The sequence below is a fragment of the Alosa sapidissima genome, chromosome 3, assembly GCF_018492685.1.
Source record: "Alosa sapidissima isolate fAloSap1 chromosome 3, fAloSap1.pri, whole genome shotgun sequence".
Lineage (NCBI taxonomy): Eukaryota > Metazoa > Chordata > Actinopteri > Clupeiformes > Clupeidae > Alosa > Alosa sapidissima.
Window position 1 is genome coordinate 17,957,010 of NC_055959.1, and position 23,370 is coordinate 17,980,379.

General features: G+C 40.9%; 1 protein-coding gene across 1 annotated transcript; it reads right to left on the reverse strand.

Annotated features, from left to right (window-relative positions):
* Window positions 1-3,160: 3,160 nt before the first annotated feature.
* Window positions 3,161-19,352, reverse strand: gucy2ca (guanylate cyclase 2Ca). The gene is made up of 27 exons (XM_042087929.1): window positions 18,791-19,352; window positions 18,332-18,444; window positions 17,404-17,471; window positions 16,097-16,318; window positions 15,726-15,844; window positions 15,133-15,235; window positions 14,894-15,008; window positions 14,348-14,489; window positions 12,941-13,026; window positions 12,718-12,832; window positions 12,553-12,634; window positions 12,177-12,279; window positions 11,975-12,034; window positions 11,803-11,874; window positions 10,878-10,982; window positions 10,548-10,634; window positions 10,023-10,155; window positions 6,893-7,030; window positions 6,517-6,605; window positions 6,335-6,426; window positions 5,967-6,125; window positions 5,548-5,740; window positions 5,050-5,224; window positions 4,697-4,795; window positions 4,248-4,342; window positions 4,054-4,130; window positions 3,161-3,718 (listed from the first exon to the last, which is right to left on the reverse strand). The coding sequence occupies exons 1-27, from the start codon at window positions 18,990-18,992 to the stop codon at window positions 3,532-3,534; spliced, it is 3,231 nt and encodes a 1,076-aa protein (XP_041943863.1). The 5' UTR covers window positions 18,993-19,352; the 3' UTR covers window positions 3,161-3,531.
* Between the last annotated feature and the right edge of the window lie 4,018 nt (window positions 19,353-23,370).

Here is a 23,370-nt window from a genome sequence, read left to right on the forward strand (position 1 = left end):
AAATGATCCACTTTTGTGTTTGCTTGTGTTGTAGTTGATAAGGAGGCCCAGCCTTCTGACCCCGTTGCCATACCAGCCCCAGAGGGACCTCCAGCTGTGGTGGTGGTGAACGGGGACCCCTACCAGTCTTCCTCTTCCTGCTCCCATCAGAACGGAGGCCTGGGGGGACACTGCCAGCAGGAGGGCATCTGGAGGGGGAGTGGCGGGTGGAGCAGCGCGCACATGTGCAACGGCCGGACGGAAGGAGGTATCCCACTTCCTGCCACTGAGCTTGGGGGTGCCGCTCTGGTGACAACCAAAACTGTGCAGTACTCTTACTGAAGGTGGGGTGGTATGACAGGAGTATGGCAACTAATAAGGAGGGTTTGGGGACTGAGAAATGTGTGTGTGTGGGGGGTGGGGGGGTGGGGGGGTGGGACACTGAGCATTTATTTAGTATTGCTTATCAACGGTGTTGCTGCCATCTCACAAACATTACTGGCGAAGAGTAAACCACTAATAACACTTGTTCATTATGTGTCATATTTCTGTCTCTTATTTACAGTTAACTTTTTGTACAGTTTATACTTTGCCTAAAATATCTGTTATGGATGCACACAACTGTGTTTGTGTGTTTATACATACTTAATTTAAAAACAATGTATAAATAAAATATCTTTCCACAAAATTATGTGAAATGTATAATAGCATGCAGATATATTTTTAATATCATGTGGAAATGATGTATCATCTGTTTCGGGGGGGGGGGGGGGGGGGCATTTGGAAAAAACAAGAACTTGACTTATAGCCGATTTGATATTTCATGTAAATTTATATGCAAAATATATAATATCACAAAACCCATATATATTTCATACATTCACATTTAGGAAAACATTAACTATGGCAGGAACACAATCAACACTTAATAGGCTAGCTTATGAAAATGGAGTTCTTGAAACATGCTGATATGCCTTGTTATATTATGAATTAACTGAAATAAGAACAGCAACACAACATAAAGATGCAGTCATTTTGGTAAAAACAATTATTCATCCACCTGCAAGACATGAGACAAATGACAATTTAATTATCATTATGTCAACATTATATAGAGCTGCTTGGAGGTATGCACAGCTGTAAATCAGTAATCATAACTCAGAATCCTGTTGCATAACATAAAGTGCTGTACTACAATAGTGACTTAAAGGGATCCTATGCCGTTTTGGCCATTTCTTTGCTGTTTTCTAGCTTTTTGCTCGCAGTTTTTTTTACAAAGCTCCCCCTACAGCTTCAGAGTATATATTTTACAACACTACTCTCTCGGCCAGTGTGCCGTTTCCTCTTTCCCAGTTTCTCTGACAACGGTTTACTGGCTTTCTCCTTCTTTTCACCAGCTCTGCCATGTCGAATGACTGAGAAACTCCATCGCTACCTTGTTCTAGCCGGTGCCTGGCGTGTATGTGTGTAGTGCCTTAAAGCAATTCATTACATCGCGAGACCGTTTCTGACTCTGAGGCCGGCGGCTCGCTGGAACAACGGTGCAAGGCTGGTTTTTCCGCTCACAGACATTTAGGGGGAAGCGAGACGGCCACCATTCAACCTGGGAAAAGTCATATAACCATTCCAATGACTCCGAAGCTGTTAAGTTAAGGAAAATTAAGTTAAAAATACTGCATAGTTCCCCTTTAAACCAATTAAAAAAACACAGAAAAAGCACAGAAACTCCACAATAACGCACTGGTATGCAAACCAGCATCATCTCTCACAAAAACTACTCAGTCAACCACGAAAGCTCCTCACAGAAAGCTACATCTACCAGCCATCCACCAGCTTGCTGGTGTTCCTGGCTGAAAGCATCCATTAAGCAGGGGCGATTCTAGACCTAGAGCTTTGCTGGGGCACAGGCCCCCAACTCCCAATACATAAAAAAAATAATAATAACTGCGCGCAATATGAAATAAATGGCTAGCCTGATTTGGACTATCACATACTGTATCTCCGCTAGGTCACAGACATCCTCCTCCATACTCTGAATAGTTTTATGTCTAGCCCCCATCATGTCCTCATCCGTTTCTTGCCTGTCTCTCTCCTCCTCCTCCTCCTCCTCCTCCTGCCTGGTATTGGACTGCCCAGCCTGTGCTCTTTCTCCCCTCTCTTCTCCCTCTCTTTGACCTTCTTCTCCTCCTCCAGCACTCTCTCCCTCAATTTTTGTAGCAGCCACTATCCAGCAACATCCAAACACATAGGCATAAGTAGGCCTATACTCACTGCATTAATAGTACACTGCATAATAGGCTTTCCTACTAACACAAGGGAAGCTTATTTTTGGTCAAAATTCAGATATACTTCCCTCCCATCCCAAGATATACTTCCCTCCTTTAGACATCCTGGCAATACTGCAGTTCTTTGTAGCTTAAATAGCCTACTAAAGCCTTCATACTGACTTTTGGTGATAATTTGCAAATGTAGCCTATAATAATCTACACAGATGACTACTCTGATTCTGTGTATATTATTATAGGCTACATTTGCAAATGCAGCAAACTTATTTAAGTTTGCCATTAAACCAATGATCAAATCACAGCACTGGCTATTACCAGCATAAATCTTAATGTTACCGTAGAATTTTCTGATGTCCATCTCTGAATAGTTTATCAGAAGGCTATGTTTAGTTTTACAGTAGGACAGCTTCACAAACAGTATAGGCTACTTTTAAAGGACTCTCTCTACAGTATACGTATAAATCCTTATTAATTGTACGCATGTGTGCATGCAACCTACGCATGGTGTGAGTGTGTGTGAGGGAGAGAGCACAAGCTGGTAAACTGTTGCTAAATTTAGGCTACAATGATGCTAAGCATTGAAAAACAGATGCTAGTTATGTGGGTAACACTCTCTAACAGCGATCAACTTGTCATTTTTTCTGTCAAACAAGTTGTGAATTTGTTGTAACATTAAACAGGGGACGACTTACTCTATGATCAAAATGATGTAACGAGCTCCAGCGGATTCCACAGTGTATGTGTGTGCAGTACAACGAAACACTCGGAAGAATCATGTGAACGATTTTCATTGGTTGTTGCGTTCAATCTTAGCCAGCTACAGAGGTGCTATTTCCTGATTGGCTATTATGGCCCCTTTCTTTATTCCTTGTTTTTTTTTTTTATTATTGGCTGGTAAGTGACAGGCTCAAGCCATGATTAAAGTAGGCACGGAGATGCGCTCATGAATGCCGTTTCCAGCTAAAGCCGCACTAGAATTTTACTGGGGCACTGGAGACTTTTACTAAGGCACGTGACCCAGTGAATAAGGTCTAGTGACGCCCCTGCCAGTAAGATGCTCTGGTGGCGTTGGGCCTACAAGTCGTTGCTGGGTTCTGTAAGGTAAAAGTTCACAGTTAGGCCCTGGCTCCCCTGGTCATGACAACCAACACCGGACAGTGCAGTACTGTGGGTGGGGTGAAGGTCAGCGTTGGGGGTGGTGAAGTGAATATCAACTAGTATAGAGGGAGCAGAGGCTGGGGGTGGGGGTCCAGTGTTGGCGTAGGGCCTACAGGTAGGTGCTGGGGTCGGCCAGGTGGAAGTACTCGGGCAAGCCCTGGCTCCCATGGCTGCTGCGGCGGTCCCGTCTTCTCTGCCGGGTGGAAAGGGTCTTACCCCGTCTGGCCGAGGCACCCTTCTCCAGGCCGGACACGATCATCTGCGCCAGGTCCTGCTGCAGCCGCTGGAAGTTCTCCCTTAAGAGAGGACAAACAAAGGGGCGAGAGGCTAAGTGGAGAGCATTAGAGGCCAAGAGAGCGCCCCCCGAGCAATGAACCCAGACGTACAGTATACCTCAGTACATCTGTACAGTAAACCTCCCCCCACCATCACCCTGAGGAGGGGTGGGGGGCTGCCACAATGAAGTGATTGTTAGAAACGAGTGCAGGCAGTTTCCCAGTAAGTAGCAGAAAGGGGCATAAAATGAGACACCAAATATATGGAAATCTGAACAAACAACAATGAATCGGTGACAATATGAGTAAGATCCAGAGCAAACGGGGGGTGGGGGAAGTGAGAGGGCTGTTCTTACTCTGTTGGCGGTGTCGGGAGGTCGTACTTCTGCCCCGTGACCCCTGTCAGCCAGTACGTCATCTCTTTCCCTTTCCCCTAAATCGAGGACGCACAGCCACAAACAGAGCAGCCAAAGCTCTGGTTAACCACACTGTGTGAACATACACATCAAAACACTCGCCATCGTCATCAGTCTCCTCTGAGACTCCTCACCTTCAGGTATGTCTCCCCTCGCTTCTCGTACTCAAACTTGCAGTCCGTCCTCTGAAGGATGTTGATGGTGGACTGACTGACATGGATTCTGAGAGCTGGATCAAAGGTAAAGCACAGCAGACATGAATTTGGCTTGTAATCATTTAAAAAACATAGGGTGTGAGTTTGACAGCGTATTTTGCCGACAGTGCATGCACACTATGGCTAGAGTGAAGTCAGATGCACAAAGTGGGTGAGTCAGGCAGAAGTTAATTAATAAAAGATGGATAGATCAGAATTTAACATTGGTTGCATGTGATTGGTTTATTCAAATTCACTTCATTGGAGAGGTCTCGCCCCGCCTTGACGTAACTTCCTGCTACTTATATTGCCGCCGAACTCGGGCCCATAAACAGTATCATAAAACTATTTGTGTGGAAAATTGTGCTTGTATGACTAATTTGTCTTACGTAGTCCAGTGGACTCCATGCGTGCGGCGGTGTTAACTGTGTCCCCAAACAAGCAGTACCGTGGCATTTTATTCCCCACCACACCTGCAGCACAAGGGCCTGTGGACATATAAATGATAAATATATGGTTTTGTGAATACTTGAGGGAAACCTCCTGCTGTTAGAATGTTTCATTCTCACATCAGCTTGCAGACCAAGCGGGTGTATTGCTAATGTAAAAAAAAAAGAACATCAAACAATCAACTTTCCTGTCATAGCCTCAAAGGTGAACACTGCCCATTTGTTCAACCCATGATGCACCTGGATCATTGAACAGACTCAAGTAAAGGAGGTCAGATCCAGAGGAAGCCTACCTGAGTGCACACCCATGCGGATCCACAGCGGCAGGCTTGGCAGGTGGCGCAGCCGGAAGGTACCCATGAAGGCCAGGATGTCCAGGGCCATGTGGGCGATGTCCACAGCGTGTCTGTTCCCATTGCGCCGGGGCAGCCCCGATGCCACCATGTAGGCATCTCCAATCGTCTCCACCTACCATGGGGACCAGTTGATGGCATAACTACAATAGGAACTGTGCAATTATGTGTTCAAGTTGGCTATGGTGAAGTAGGAACAACACAAACAGGAAGTATGGATGGTTATGGTAAAAATGCACAACACATTTCAAAACCTATCAAGGGATCAACAAGAGGATTCCAAGTAGGATGTAGAGATCATTTTTAGCCAAAAGCATGTTAGTTCCCTTGCCAATAAACAGGTTGCCATTTTGGTGCACTTGCTAGGTGCATGCTTCAAAAAGGCTAATGTTGGAATAAGAATCGCCCCACCTTCCCAGGGCCTCCCCAGCACGCTACCTTGTAGACATCATGATGGTCCAGGATGCTGTCGAAGTTCTTGTAGATGTCGTTGAGCATGTCCACCACCTCCATGGGCGTGCTGTAGTGGCAGAGGGTGGTGAATCCCACGATGTCACTGAAGTAAATGGTGACCTCGTCAAAGAGCTCAGGCTCCACGTGACCCGTCTCCTTCAGGGAGCGCACCACCGGCCTGGCAGGGGACAAACAGACAGTGAGCCGGGCTCTTTACAGTACATCCACATGCCTGTGTATATGAAAATAGTGGTGCAACTCTCTATGAAGATGGAAATTCTAGTCAAGTACAGAAAGTTTCTTATAAAAAAAAAACACCGCTCATAGAGAGTATATTTTCATAATATTGTGTTCACGGAAATTGTAGAGAGAACTGTGTGTCTTCCTGTACCGCTAACACTGACCCTGGCAACAGCATGAAGTTGAGGCGATCGGCCCTGTCCCTCTCGGCCTTGTACAGAGCGGTCCTCTCCTCCACCAGGTGCTCCAGGTTACGAGAATACATCTGCAGCCGCCGAATCAGGGTGTCCATATAGCTCTCATTGGCATGGTTGTGGACATTGCTGCAGTGCAGTGTGTGTGTGTGTGTGTGTATATGTGTGTGTGTGCGTGTGTGCATGCATGTGTGTGGAGCAAATAAAAAATAGCACCGTCATTAGAAAAACCTGGTTGTGATTCTAACAGTCAAGGCACCACACTTCACTAAATATAAATTTATGCATGGTGCCAAAACTTGATTCAGCCCTAAATTACCCTGTATGTCAGTTCTTACCTGAAGATCTTTGCTACTGAGCCCTCGATTTTCTTAAAGTCAGGTCTCTTCTCTGGATCTTCATCCCAACAGTTTTTAATCAACACATTCAGCTGCAGGGACATGGATTAACATGCATGATCTCACTAGTTAAAGGCTGCAGTGATGAGATTTGTTTGTGTAATTCATGTTTTATGTCATACCTCCACTTCTCTCTCATTGTCTGTCTCAAAGTTGAGGTCAGGCCTGAAGTACAGAGGTTCACTTGGATACTGAACCCTTTTAAGCTTCTCTGTGGAATAACAATACAAAAAGCCACAGTTCCACATTTTCATATCAATCTACATATTTGCTTTCATTGTTTAGACTGTTTTTTTGCAAACCAATGAAAAACAGACAGCAGACAAAAAAAAACATTAACACCACAAATAACCAATTGGAGTAATTCTATTTATAGCCAGTGGGAGGTGCCATTGTACTTTCGACGTCCGCTCAAACGCTGCTAAAGGCAGTTTCATCAATCCCCTTGTGTTTGGCTCTCCTAGCTTTACAGCTGTCCAATCAGATGCCTTGTCTAACCTGCCACATCTAAGTTGGTCTCCATGTAGAAAGGTTTCTCCCTCAGGAGAATCTCATGGGCTACGATGGCAAAGCTGTACACATCACCCTTCTGAGAGATGCCCTGTTCACGCAGGTGCTCTGGAGCTGTCCACAGGTCTGGAGGAGAGAAGGAGAGTGTGAGAGAGAGAGAGAGAGAGAGAGAGAGACAGACATTAGCTGTTTATGGATATGGCTGCCTCCTCTACCCACCATTTCTCCTCATACAGTACTGTACACAAAAGTCTACCATTGTTTATTTCTCACTTTTTAAATTAGAATATGACCAGAGAATACAGGAAATATGTACATAGTGGGCCATTTAAATACTGGTATTGTTCTGATACCAGTCCAATTTCAGTTTCATTTTTTGTTATTTGTATTGCCTCTATCTTCTGGTTGAATCATAATAAAAACAATGATAAATAAACCATAGACTGTATATAGAATGTTCTATATATAGTCTATGAAATAAACATATATGGTCATCAGAACATTGCTTAAACAACAACTCTAATGGGTGCCTAATACTTTTGCACAATACTGTGTATCTCTTAGGGCGCATTCACACTAGACCAATTAAAAAAAGACCCGGGTTCGGTGATTTTTGCTAATGTGAATGCTGTCTACCGAACAGGGGTGTGGACCAGGGTCCGCTAGAAAACAGTGGTCTGGGGTACAGTTTGTTAGAGCTCCAATGCAGTTTGAATGCTCTCTGTTCCTAAACCAGGAAATAAACTGCCATTTTTGCCACGTTGCCAAGCGATATTGGTCAAATGAAGCTAGTGTTTATGACATAAATGGACCCAGGTCTGCAAACAAAAATGTAATGTGAACAGAGACCAGCTGGGACAAGGCTGGGGAGTAATCGCACTCAGGTACGGTCCAGTTTAACTGATCCAGTGTGACGGTAATGTCTTACTTACTTATTATAACTTATTATAACTTATTCGCAACCGTAGGATGACATCAGAAAAATGTGAAGTGGTCTCTTAATTTTTTGAAGTGGTCTCTTCATTTTTTATTATAGGTTATTATATAGGTTTAAATCAGGTTTTTTTTCTTTTTTTCTTTTTCGCATGTCCAAATTTCCGTCAAGGATTCCCGGGACACTGAAAGACCGGGGTACACGAAACTTGGTGGGCATGTAACCCCACATAGATAGCATGGAACCATCGTTTTTCGTTTTGATCTGTACCCCCCCCCCCCCCGCTGGACTGGACCCCCAAAAGGAGGGTAGGGCAGACACAGTTTTTTGTGAATCTCGAGAACCGTAGGGTTTAGGAGGACCTTTTTTTTTTTTGTATGTTGATCTGAAGGGGCCATGTCAACCCATTCCATAACCACTCATTTCATGTATAGTGCCACCTAGTTAAACACAAAAAAGTAAAAATGAGGTGTTGTAATCGCAGGTATCTGTGACCTAACACAGTCAAAACTGCACGAAATTGGAAGTGTAGGATCATTATGACACCCTCTGAATGCACACCAAGTTTCGTGGAATTCCGTTCATGGGGGGCCACACAATAAATTTATTTATGTTACTATACACCAACTGGCCTGTAGGTGGCCGGAGACAGTTTTCTGTAAATATCTCGAGAACCGTAGGGCCTAGGAGGTATGTTGGTCTTAAGGGGGCATGTCAACCCATCCCATTACCACTTATTTCATGTATAGCGCCACCTAGTTAAAAATGTAAAAGCAAAAAATTAGGTGTTTTCCTCACAATATCTCTGGCTGACATGGTCAAAACTGCACGAAATTGAAAGTGTAGGATCATTATGACACCTTCCGAATGTATGCCAAGTTTTGTGAACTTTCGTTCATGGGAGGCAATAAAATGTGTACATTTAGTGACAGTACACCAACAAGGATTCCTGGGACACTGAAAGACCAGGGTACACGAAACTTGGTGGGCATGTAACCCCACATGGATAGAGAACCGTAGGGCCTAGGATGACCAATTTTTTCTGTATGTTTGCCTCCAGGGGTCATGTTAACCCATTCCATGTGCACACATGTGCATAAACAGATACACACGCACACACATACATTCACAGTAATCATACGTATGACACATACTCACACAGTAGACATATGTACGCATGCATGCACATGCACAAACACACATACGCAGACAAACACACAAGCACACACACACACACACACACACACACACACACACACACACATAAACATAAACGTGTGCACGCACACATGCACACAATTCAAGAATTTCTCCGAATTATGAACAGGCAAGATGGGGGTGGGGTTGTATAAAATTAATTTTACATGTGAAATCTATGAACTAATCATGTTTTGGTACTTGTTGTCTAGCAGATACCAGTGAGAATTGAGTGTGGATAATGCAATTTAGTGAGACAGTTAGAATCATATAGGCCTTTTAGCGTGATTTATTTTTGTGGAAAAAATGTGCTGGACTGGGCAGCGGTCATATTTTTTACCGCTCTGCGGTACATCTAGTTTATATTAGGGCTGTCAAAATAACTGATTAATTTCGATTAATTAATTTGAGAAAAAATAACTGATTAAAAAAAATAACGCAGATTAATCGATTCTGTATGACCTTTGACCGAGCCGTTGTAGTCAGTAACCATTAGACTGTAAAATGAAGGAGAGAGAAGAAAATGTGCTGCCTAGATCATTGATTGGAACATTTACTTTTCAAAAACGGCCTGATGCTGTTGATAAAAATAAAGTGTTGATTAAAATAAAGTCCTCTGCAATGTATGTGATCAAAAAAAACTTCTTCCCAAAGCACTTTTGAATTTATTTCCTCAGCATATTAGGTCATATCATAGATTATTATGGCCATTATTAAAATAATAATAAAAGAGTTTTTGAACTTTAATGTCACTAATGCTGATTATTAAATGATTCATTTGAGTTTAAATATTTAAAATACTTTCACAGCAAAAATCATATATGCGATTAATTTAGATTAATTAATCACAGAGTATGTAATTAATTAGATTATTTTTTTTAATCGATTGACAGCCCTAATTTATATATGTATATTTATATGAGAGAGAGAGAGAGAGAGAGAGAGAGAGAAGACAACAAGCAAACTCTGGTCTGAATCTATGCCCACCTTTGCTAGGGCTGAGGATTGTGTGGCAACCAAAGTCTGTGATCTTCACCACCATGCGGTTGTCCAGCACACAGTTGGTGGACTTGAGACGCCCATGCACAGCAATATTGCTTGAGTGGAGATAGGACATGCCCTAGTGTGTAGACACGCAAGCATTCACAGCAGTACAAAACAACTTAGTCACATGCCCTAGTGTGTAGACATGCAAGCATTCACAGAGATACAAAACAACTTAGTCACATGCCCTAGTGTGTAGACATGCAAGCATTCACAGAAGTACAAAACAACTTAGTCACATGCCCTAGTGTGTAGACATGCAAGCATTCACAGCAGTACAAAACAACTTAGTCACATGCCCTAGTGTGTAGACATGCAAGCATTCACAGCAGTACAAAACAACTTAGTCACATGCCCTAGTGTGTAGACATGCAAGCATTCACAGAAGTACAAAACAACTTAGTCACAGACCCCTACGAGTAGTGCGGGAAAACAGAAAACATTTACACGAAAAAACACACAAGGTACCTTAGCTATGTCATAAATGACTGAAATTTTAAACTCCAGATCCATGAAAGTCTCTTCAGGGTAGGAGATTTTGTCGTTTAGAATGCACTGCAATGGGGGCACAGAAGAGATGTCGTCACGAAAGGATAGCATGAAGTTCTCAGGCTTGACATTTACATCTACAAGCTGCTTTGGATATTGGTGCATATGTAAAAGAGGATTTAGGCAAACTTTAATCACATTCTGGGAAATAACCCATAAAAATTTACAAGCTAATCAAACAGCCAATAAAGTTCCTGTCATGACAATCGCACCACTAAAAACATCATAAATGTAACCTGCCTCCCTTACCCTTAGCGAGCCTCTTTCACAAAACTCAAAGACTCCAAAAACACCATATTCAAACTTCACTGTGCCGTAGAATTTGGTCAGGTTGTAATAGTCAATCCTCAAGAGCTGAGAAGGAAAGGGTTAAAGACACTAGAGTCAGAACATTAAAATAATAGACAGAAATAAAACAAGTTTGGCAATGGCAGCTAGATAAATGTCTGTGGAAACACACTTAAACCCTCATTATTAGCTCTTTAATAAAGCATTGGGTTTAAAACGCTGTCAGACAAAGGTGAGCTTTGACACCTTTTTCTCATGCCCACAGCCTGACTTCTCTCCCCCAGTTATTATGAAATAAATCAGAGACATAGCCACTTATCTGACTCCAGTCTGACAGAGTCTGATAAGAGATTGCAGAGTACATATGACGACAATCGTCCTGACGCCATTTTTAAAACAATGACAAGAGATCACACATGTGGACATGCATTGTAAAACCCATGCATTTCAACACTGTAGTTTGAAAAGGACTTGGCATTGATGTTAATTTTGTGGTGTTGACAAGAAAACATCTAGGTGGAAGAGAACAAAATACAGGAAGTATGGGGTGCTATTAGTTTTAAGATAAAGGAGCTCTTTATATCACATATGTGTCTATAGTCTGCAATCAAAGATCGTAGCATGTAGCTTGATAATACATGCTAACAGAACTTAGGAAACAAAAGTTTCCATCTTCCCGGCAAAATATAAATACGATGACTTTTTAACCATCTTTACCATGGTACAGGGGTCTGTACTGTCTGTACGGTCTGCTCTGTATATACAGTATACATACACACACACACACAGTGTGTGTGTGTGTGTGTGTGTGTGTGTGTGTGTATTTGCAATTTGTAAGCATGAATGTTTGTAATATGGATGAAGAGCCGATATAAAAAGACATTACAGAATTCAGTTCTATCCTCTGGCCATCACTAAAGTTCCCATCGGTGTTCTTCAGCTCTTTAAGAATGACAGGCTATAAAAGACAAAGCACAGTGCAGGAAGATTACAGTTTTCTCACAAAAACAGTCAAAAGACCTAAGTAAAATGGTCATGCGAATGGGTTGATACTGCACCTTCTTGTCATAGCGAGCTTTACGGATATAAATCCCACTATCTCTCTGTTCCTCATCAAGCTGGCAAAACAGGGAGAGAAGAATTACTGTTAATCATTGTGTGTGTTCTGAAGTTAACTCTGTCATGCTCTGTGAGAGATAAAGAGTCAGGGGGGGAATAAAAAGGGAAATGTTATGGCAAGTGTCAGCATTAAGTTTTCACCCTGAAAGATATCAAGCTTGGCTTCTTCTCATACAGCTGGGAGATCAGTTCAGGCTGTATATGGGACCATCTCTTCTCCTTCTGACGTTCCTTCCTGTTCTGTCTATAAAGAAAACAGCGATATTTATTTTTCATAACACATTTTTATGTTGTATGACACCACAGTAGTGTAGTTTTCTTACAGCATTTCTCTGAATGAAATTCAGAACATTGTTAATTAATTGAACATATTGACCGTGTTTCAACAGAAAAGGTGAAATTCAATACTGTAACAGTGATATTTTGGAGCCATCACAAACTTTAGTACATATTAGACATAATAATTAATTATAATGCCTCAGGGCAGTCTGATAGAATCTTGCAAGGCAGTATTTACCTGTAGAAGATCAAAGCAATGCCTGTTACAATCACCACACTGACACCAAGGACAATCACAATGACGTCTTGAGGCTCAAGATCTACAGTGAACAAAAACATAGACAATGACTCCACTGATCATTAGTTTGACCAAACTTTGAAGGGGTAACTATGGGAACATTACCATTTCCTTCTGGTTTGTCATCTGGGAGTGTGGATCTGGCCCAGCTTAAGGAAGGGTTGCTGTCCACCAGTATGACGGTATTTGTGGCCGATTGAAACTCAAATAGGATTTTATACTGAAAGGGGCATTGGAAGGGAATCACACAGAAAACATCATCACAGGTAAGTGAAATAGGCAGAGCATGTGAAAAAGTCTTATGGGGGTAGGATCAGTCCTGACTGACCTCCAGAGCAACATTGGAGGTGTAGATGAGGGAGAAATTAACATCCCTGTCTCCATATTCGTCTAGCACATAGTGACCACCCAGGCCTGTAACAAAGATGCACACAGGAAGGAATGAACAACACACAAGCTTGACGGCCCATGGCCACAGAGTTCTGTAGCTTTATTTTATGATGTTTTCTGTTGCATTACACTACGTATGTTACACTACGGTGGTACATTGTGTTATTTTATGCTATGGCTTTATATTCTTTATATTCTTTATATATTCCAATCTTAAGTTAAAAAGATCAAATTACTCTGTGGAGAAAAAACCCTCATCAAGAAATAATTATTACAAATAAACCTATTTAGGGTGCATGGTATCATAAACTCCATGAAATACCTTGACAATTTTAATCGAAACCGCATGCCTCTGCCAAAACACTATCAGTGGGTCATGACTGGATCATCAAGTAGATCACAAATGTGTCCAGATCAGTGGTTCTCAAAGTGTGGGGCAAGCCCCACTAGTGGGGAATAGAAACATGACAGGTAGGCATGAGAAACAGGAGGAAACTTGTTTTTTTGTGCCTATCTTTGATAATGGCTTTTATTTTTATGACAAGTAAGATCAGACATAGGAGTCATAGACAGACCGACATATGAATCAAAATAACATCTGATCCAGTGGACTGAGATGGGAAATGTAACATGGAACCAAAACGGTGGTATAAAATATATGTTAATGTTTCCATTTTGCCAGGTTGATGGGGTCAGGAGGGGCTTGAAAATTCCCCACCTCCAAAGTGGGGAGTGACAGAAAAAGTTTGAGAACCACTGATCTAGATCAACACAACACAATGGTCATGGTCATGGTTTATGGTCATCTGACAATAGATTTGCTTTGCTTCAAGGATAGATTTTCCCTTATTGTTTTCAGTGTGAGACAGAGCAAGACAAGTATCCAAAAGATAATTTTTCTTTATTCCTCTTTTGACTCAACATATAAAGCATTGAGTTTAAAACATATTCAAAATTAAAGGTAGGAATTATGCTACTCAATGCAGAGTATTGGTAGCCTGGGTGAACCGAGACAAATCTGTGAGCGCTGAATATTCTGTCCGGCTATTTTCACATTTGGGCCCATTTCTGAATAATCACAACCACTCATGGCATGGGATGGGCTTTATATGACAGACAAGAGTATGGTTAACAGCAAAGATTTTAATGCCGAGCATAGCACTCTAGAATCTTTGGTTAGCATTACTGTTGATAGGCAGTGTGCTAATGTATTTCCTTTGGAATTGAGTAGGCCTACAAGTCTGCATTCAACACCTTTGTATACGAGAAAGATGTTTGCTGTTTCTGAAACATTTGATAAAACTTTAATGTATCTGGTTACACCCTAGCCAGGTTAGAGTCTTACCGTGAAATTCAATATTCCTGAAAGGATTGTTGAAATCTGTTGTAACTGAAGATCCTACAGTCTTGCTCTGGTTTAACTGTTGTCTTATCACCTCACCAAACAGCAACACACCGTCATGGTAACCTGCCACATAGTCGTTTATCTGATGATTTTGGACAGATAACAGTAATAAAGATCCAGCCAAAATAAGAGATGATAAGAACAAGAAAAGAGTAAGACATACAAATAGATAGAATTATAGCAAAAAACTGTTTTTAAAATCTATCAAGTCACGCATATGTGGTGGAAGTTTCCATCTTGACTTAAATGTTACATTTTGTAAATGTAGGCCTAAATCATGCTCGAAATGTCCACCAATGTAGCCTACAAAGCTGAAGATGACTTTACATTTTTCCACATCAAACAAGGGCCATGCAGACTTCAGCTTCTAATAATAAATACCATTGCAGCTGAACAATAACAACAACAATTTCTAACTTCAGTCAAATGATAATTTCACCAAGATACAAAGTGTCAAAAATTCTAATAAAAACAGCTGTCACAGACCATGCTGTGGTTGGTGGTCCAGTCTACCCCACTGTGATTCCTTGTGTTGGGTAGCGAGAACACCAGTACATCCTTCATGTACCACTCAACTGTATCATTACGGTAATAATTTTCACTAAAAATAATAATAAAAAAAACTTTGTTTAGCGTTCTCAATCAAACAGGGTTGTGAACGTTATGAACTAGCTCAGAAATTAAATAGAGGACTATTAGAGTGATAGAGAATGTGGCCTACTTACTTGTACATGTCGATGAGGATGAAAACAATGTCGGGATGAATGTCAAGTGTTTTTTTAACTTTGATATCTCTAATGTCATCTGGTGTTCCACAAAGAATGAATACTGGGAGAGGGAAACAGATATGAAACAGGTTGATTTTGTGAAGGACAATGTGCTGTTGTGTATGTTATATATTCAGTATCTGAATTGAAACATTCACCCACCGCTTTTGCAACTAGGGAGGTACCAATAATGCTACCTGGACTTGCAGTGTTTTATATGTTTTCAACACTATGCACTCACAGAACTTCGAGCAAGTGCTGATGCTTGATGTAGTACATGCATGCATGTACCGTATACGTTATAGAATAACATAGAATTGGGTTGAATAGATTGGCCCCATAATGGCCCGGGTGTCACAAGTACCTAAAGCCCCATTGTTACCAATACCTGATCCATCTAGCCGACAGATATCCAATATCATTAAAGGGTCAGTGCATCTCTAATTGAAACACTTCAATGCCACTGATAAATGCAATTTAGAACTGAAATGTATGGTTTTTCGGTAGAACTGGATGAAACTGAAACTCTGACAAAAAGGATAATTTCTCACTGTTACTGTGTCTGTTAGGGTTTCCAAGCATATCTTGTATCTCAGTCAAGCTGCGTAGCATCTTTCTCTTGATTTCTTTGGCAAAATCCAATGAGGATGCCTCCAGGGCATTGATGTACCTGGGGGGAGGAGGTAGAGAATTCTTAAGCAAGGAGTACTCTGCCATCAGTGTTAAAGGGGATGTGTGTGTGTGTGCGTGCGTGCGTGCGTGCGTGCGTGCGTGCATGTGTGTGTCTTCCAGTGTGGAGAAAGTGTTTTTGTTAAATCCTAACAGTTGGAAATATCACTGTTATACAAATAAAACAAATAAACCATAGAGAGTGTGTATATAAATGCACTATAAGTTTGTGTATTTGCATTACTCTCCTCACCAGAAGCACTCCTCTGAATTGTTGTCTTGCTTGTACACATAGGCTGTGTCCCACGCGGTCTTCTTGACATGGTTGCCGGTGAAATTCCAGAAGTACCGGAAGAAGTTGGAGACCTTACGGGCAGGAGGCAGCAGGCGTGTCAAGTTGGGCTTGTTGTCACATGACAGGCCGAAGCTGCCCGCCGAGATGACGGGAATGGTCAGGGTGAAGCCCACTTGCTGACTGGCACAAAGAGGGCACAGAGTGCACAGCTTACACACATCAGCAACTCAGCCATGGAGGTGATATGGGTTGATTAAGCTGGTGCCATTAGTAGCTCTGATTTGAAAAGAAGCCTTTGACACCCAAGTCACCCTCGAGGCATGTTGCATACAGAATTACACAGAATTGATGAGCCCTTTCAACAGTCTTCCATACCATGACATGAAGCAGCAAACAAACAGAAATCTCCAAGACAGGAACAACCCGTAGTGTTATTATCAAATACCACTTAATAATAAAATACAACGTGAATAAAAACAAAAACTATGTCCAAAAAGAGCTGTGACCAGTGTTAATCCTGCATAATGGTTTTGGTTATGATTAATGAGGCGTTTAAAAAGTCCTCAGCTTTGGGTTAACATTAACCACTTACAGAAACGTACATTATATTCTACAGAGTCAAATTTAAACTATCTTGAAAACTAAAAAAAAAAACTGGATAACACAATGCTCCAGAATACCAAAAATGCACAGGATTCATATGTGAACTTACTAATTGTATTTCTAAATTCTGTATGTTGAACTATGTTGTAATTGCTACACATCAGTTTTCCAGTTTCACCGAAATATTTAGCACTACAAACACAAAGACTAAGTAATACGTAATGAATAATGGATCTTTCAGTACCAATGTTTTGTATGGATCTTTTAGTAATGCCGAGGTTTTGTAACAAAAGTCCCTACCATTACACAATGAATTTTGTTAACAGGTGGTGTCTGAGGTGAACTGCATGTTATCTGCAGCATGAGGCTTTAAATCTATGGCTACGGGACAAGACAACAATGACAAAGGCACCAAGGGTCACACAGAGAGGGATGACAATCAGAGGCTGTTAAAGAGGTTAACATACCGATGTCAGACAGACACAGGGAACACGACAGCCAAATCCATGGCTTTAGAATACTTACGTACAAAAATGTTCTTCATTATAGCTTACTGCATTTTTATGAATATTTAGCTAGTAATAGGTGAATGAATGTTATGATTGCATTTTGGGTGGAACTTGGAGATTTTTGTGTAACGGCAGCCCAGATGGAATACTCACTCGACCAGCTGAAAAGTGGCGTATGTGCAAGACGGACCCAGCATGGCACAGCCAACATAATTATCATCCTGGTCCAAACAGAGAGCAAGTTAAAAGTTCAAAGAGAAAACTGCAAGAGAAATATAAAGTGAACCTGTAGACCAATGGTGAAAATATTCTATACAGACAACATACAGTATATACATACATATACATATACATATACAGATAACATATTTCAGTCTATTTCCGTCTGGCAGGCGATACAGGAGCCTGCGGTGCCGCACCATAGGCTCAGGTACAGCTTCTTTCCAGAGGCTCTAACACTGCTGAACAAAACTACACCTCCTGTCTAGCATTTGCACTTTAGCTGTTACTAGTTTACATGTTTACTTTTTACTATTGCACTGTTTACCTGTTTACATTGACTGCATTGCACTGTGTACCTGTTTACATTTACTCCTACACTGTTTCACCTATGCCCTTGCACTGCTAACACCCAATATGCATTATATTTAGATTCATTTTTTATATTCCATAACCCTTTATATTTATTTTTTATATTCCATAACCTTAGTTATTAGTTATATAGAATGTCTATTTATACTCTACATATATACTCTACTTAGCTCTGTAGACATGTCATCTGGAAAACCTGTATTTATCCAACTATACACTGTATATTATTAATCTCTATTGTCTACACAATTGTACTCAACCTGCATTTGGTATTTAATGCTTCTTTGCACTTCTGGTTGGATGTCTAATGCATTTACACCAGAGGATCCATGTCAATCAAAACTACAGATGAAAAGCTGTCATCCTCACAAGGGGTTAAGGACCATAAGTCGCCCCCCTGTTTCAAAAATACATTTGTTCTTTGCCAAAGTGGCTGGGGAAAACATAAACAGTTCATGAACAAGATTCATCTCAGGAACAAGATTCTCACATGTAGTGACTTCAGTATCTCAACTCCTTCGCAGCTACTGCTGGGGCAACCTCGTCTCCTGTACAAGGTGGTGTTGAACCCACGGAAATTTGGGCGTATTGTGTACGTTAGACCTAAGATGAAGAAATATTGCAGACAGAGAGGCAAGGAGCCACAGCATGAACAGCTCCGTGAAAATAATGTCCATAATGGTTTAAAGGTATAAACGGTATAAAGAAGCAGTTCATTTGTGATGCAATTAATATAAATGTAATTAAAAATGAAATAATAATTTTATGACATGAACAGCAAATTCATTAATGTTTGTTCATGGGCATTGCAATTGCATTAAGTCTAATACGATTGAACACTTTTCCAGTGACAGTTTCAGAGCAAAAATGGGTAATAAAGCCAATGTTTCGCAGTTAGGGCATCATGAACAGAGAACACTGTGTATTCATTAAATAATAACAGTAATACCAGCAACTTCATTTAACGCCTTGTCCTTCCTGATTGCCGAGTAGACAGCATCTTGCACATATCTCAAGCTCCAGTCCGCGTCCGCGTCATTCAAAAGCACCACGTTCAGATCATATTGTCTGCCAAGGCAACTCTCCAGGAAATCCCCCTGTATCACCCATGTGAGGAACAGCAGACCAAGCAAGCATCGCAAACCCAGCATGATGATTTAATATTGACCAAGTCCAGCTGTGAATGAATAAATTAAAACAGGAAAATGCTCAGAATCGTAAAGAGCCCTATGACAGTCCTGATTTAATAGAGAATACTGCCATGATCACAGCCCCATGAGAACAAATCAAAGCATGATCAACGCATTTCTTCCAGGAAGGGCTTCCAGGTAGGCAGTCTCCAAAGTCGAATATTCCAGACTGATTGAAAAAAGGCAACACCCAATTTTGTGAACGAAATATGTCTGAGAAAACCATACAATACAAAACTTTTAAAGAAGTCAGATTCGTCACAGTTGTCCACAACTTGTGCTTCCTTAAACAATGGCAGTTCTCACGAATCTACACTTGTGCATCAGTACACTGCACCTGTCTGCGTGTTAATGAACAACCTGTGATGACAACAGAGAGACAGCTCCCACACATTGCCCGGATCTAAAGCTGCCGTTTGAGATAAGCCTTTCTTTCCCCTCTGTTACATTAAAAACACATAACTTCAAAGTCCTCTGAAAAGTTATATTATTTGTGTCAAATCAGTTATAATTATTGAATTGACTGATATTCCTTACATTTGTTTTTATCTGATCCCTTCAAATATTGATGATTCAAATGTAAGTCCAATGTGTCCTGTATATTCAATAAGTTATCAAAAGAAAGGCTGGTTAAAATGATCAAAATACCCTACATGCATGGCAGTTTAACTGGACAGATCATACAGCCCAATGAAGAGGCCTGAGGTAAGAGGTGCAAAGGTCATGAGCGGTAATAAAATGCCTCCTGCTCACTTGACAAAGGAGACAGATTGCTCATCTGCAATACCACAGTTGGATAGATCCTCAAACACCACAAACACTGTCAACACTTCTAGAAGAATCTATTTTCATAGTCCCTTCATAATGGCTACAGTCCTGCACACTGTATATTTGTATGTGTGTGTGTGTGTGTGTGTGTGTGTGTGTGTGTTTGTCTGTTTGTTTGTGTGTGTGTGTGTGACTGTTTGTTTGTGTGTGTGTGTATATGTGCTCGTGTGTGAAGCTTTAGTGATTTACATGTACAGTGGAGACCATGAATATCTTAAATAAACATGTTGGCCCATTAGCGTAGGGAGGTAGCGGAAGACAGTGCCCTCTTTAAACACCTCGGTAGTTTTGGAGACAATAATAACAGTGGCCTGGCATAGCATGGTGTGTACGCAATTACAGCTTTTTATGGCTTTTTAAAGTGACATATGGGGCTATATAATGTTCCATGTCGTAAGCATACATTGTTTATTATTTTAGCACTGATCGCTGCCATTTTATGTTGTTTTTCAACTCTTTACATTTTTTAGCTCATGGACCTACCCCAGAAATTCCACGTGGTGTGATACCATACTGTACTTTATGTACACAGATTAGTTTCAGTGTTGTCCTTGTTTTCGTGGTAGTATCTGGTGGCATCCTCTTTATACTTTGAATTTAACAACCTTTTATGTCTAGCCACTGGTAGACAAATAATAATAGGACACAGGTTACAATGTAGCCTACTGTACATGCATGCTTAAGAGAAAAAACAATGACAAAACATGCAGGGTGAAGTCTGAGATGACAGTGTATTCAATAGGTAAGCTCCTCTGTACCTGACCACAAATATAAGTCAGTGCTGTGTCAGATTGGTGGCTCATATTCTATTCAATCCGAAAAGTACAATCTTTCAGTTTGACATGTAAGTGGAAATAATGCTAGAAATGTCAACATAAATCTACATGGACTATGACAGTGTCACAGACAAAAGCCAGGAGAGTGATGAAGGTGAAATGAAATTTGAACCCTGGGTGATATTTGGGTTAATGAGTCGTTAGTCTGGCAGGCTTTGCCTAGATGAAACCTCTTAACATCACGTTGTAAGGGCCATATACTATTATCTTAACTCATGACTGATAACATATAAATTAGTCATGAAGCCGTTATTAAGAGCCTTAACAGGCTTTAGCCACACAAATGTTTTTGTAAAAATTCTCCCATGAATTCACCATTGTACATTTCACCCTGTTGCAAATGTGTTAAACTACACTGTAACTTCCTTGGAAATTAAACAGGTCTTCGTCTACAGGAAACCACTCTAAGAGGAAACAACTGATAACAGCACATGTAACTGATCTGGGGTGAAAGGTGACACATTAGAAACTCAACTAACTTCTGATGGTAATTTTGATACGTAAGGGATAATGTATAGAACGCCGGTCATTACTGGGAAAACTAGATGTACCGCAGAGCCGTACAAAATATGACCGCCGCCCAGTCCAGCACATTTTTTCCACAAAAAGAAATCACGCTGAAAGGCCTATATGATTCTAACTGTCTCACTAAATTGCCTTATCCACACTCAATTCTCACTGGTATCAGCTAGACAACAAGTACCAAAACATAATTAGATAGATTTCACATGTAAAATTCATTTTATACAACCCCACCTCCATCTTGCCTGTTCATAATTCTGAGAAATTCTTGATTGTTTGTGTTATGTTTATGTTATGTGTGTGGGTGTGTGTGTGTGTGAGTGTGTGTGTGTGTGTGTGTGTGTGTGTGTGTGTGTGTGTGTGTGCGTGCTTGTGTGTGTGCCTGCGTATGTGCCTGTGCATGCAAGCGTACATATGTCTACTGTGTGAGTATGTGTCATACGTATGATTACTGTGAATGTATGTGTGTGTGTGTATCTGTTTGTGCACATGTGTGCACATGAAATGGGTTAACATGACCCTTGGAGGCAAACATACGGAAAAAAATGGTCATCCTAGGCCCTACAGTTCTCAAGATATTCACTGAGAACTGTGTCTGCCCTACCCTCCTTTCGGGGGTCCAGTCCAGCGGGGGGGGGGGGGGGGGGGGGGGGGGGCTACAGATCAAAACGAAAAATGACGGTTCCATGCTATCCATGTGGGGGTGCCCACCAAGTTTCGTGTACCCCGGTCTTTCAGTGTCCCGGGAATCATTGACGGAAATTTGGGCATGCGAAAAAGAAAAAAAAAAAAAAGAAAAATCTGACTAAACCTATGTAACCTAAGTAATGACCGGCGTTCTATACATTATCCCGCTTATTATACGGCTACTTGCCAAAACGAAATAATAAACTCCCCACGATATGACTTTAGCCTACATAACCTAGCCTATTTGTTACCGTTCATCGTGGCATTTGCTGAGAAACAAATAGGCCTAGGGCTAGTTCGCAACACGCTGCTGAACTTGAATCAAACATTCTTTAGAACACAGCTGCTGATCAACCGTCTGCTTTCACGTTTGAATGAAGTTCCAGTCCTTGCGTAGTGATATGAAAGACATTAATCAGAAGCACAAAACCCGTTGCCATTGACAGCGGTGATTAAATGCTTTGCCGGTGATTTATGTAGATTTAACATAGGCCCGAACGTTGGGAAGGCCCATTCATGTGAATGGAACGTTCTGCAGCACTCTGAAGAGCCGTGTAATAACATAGATTTAATAGAGACCCAGTCAGACCAATAGTATGAAAAATGTTCTATTCCACTTTCTCTCACTTCAAATGGGTAACTTAGTCAGCATTCTTTCTAAAGGATGTTTGCAAGTTTGTAATACTTTTAATAAACAAACAGATGACCAGCCAAGTACCAAAAAAATATTTTGCACTGCTAAAATTACTACAACTATCATCTTTTATTGTTTATTCTTAATGTTGCTTAATGGCTCAACTTACCTATACTCTCCATCATTACTCAATGTGCAGTGCAGAGCAAACACAACCATCAACTAAGTCATTAATCAGTAGGCTAAACGGTGTCTAACCATTTGTCAATATAGTTAATAACTAATTTGTAACATGTCACAAACATTTGGATAAGACTCAGTTCACTCAATTCAATCAATAAGGTCAGTTCACTAAATTCTTAGCGACGATAGCTATACAATGTAGTGTATCTGCCCTCTAAACGTCATGTTATTCTTCACTTTCAGAAGATTTGTGTGCTTCAGAAGCATACAGTATATGATGCAAAGTGCATCATTTTGGAATGTGTGGGAGTAGGCACATCTAAATCAGTAATATATGACATTACTAAAATTAACTACACAGCGTACTTTTCAATAAGGTACTTTTTACTTTTACTATACTAACAGTCCCTTTCAGTACAAAGACATATGATGGCAATCATCTGTTTTTATTTAGGCATCATGTAGCCTAAATTTACCAAAACCATTTATTTTGAAGTGTATAGGCCTACACCATATTTACAAGGAAGTTTACTGTCACATGCATATAGTTACTGGAAGTAAGAAATGCAGTGAAATTATGTCTGGTGTCAGCCTATTTGTGCATTTATGGGGGGGGGGAGTACTGTATGTATGATGTATGTGAGTGATG

What these genes read in the sequence shown, in the direction of transcription:
- gucy2ca (XM_042087929.1), bottom strand. Translation starts at nt 18,992, where the DNA reads ATGCTGGGTTTGCGATGCTTGCTTGGTCTGCTGTTCCTCACATGGGTG. An exon ending in CAGGAATATTGAATTTCACG is followed by an intron (nt 13,027 to 14,347) that starts GTAAGACTCTAA and finishes TCTTTGTTACAG; the next exon opens with GCCTGGGTGGTCACTATGTG. An exon ending in TGACAAACCAGAAGGAAATG is followed by an intron (nt 12,635 to 12,717) that starts GTAATGTTCCCA and finishes TGTTCACTGTAG; the next exon opens with ATCTTGAGCCTCAAGACGTC.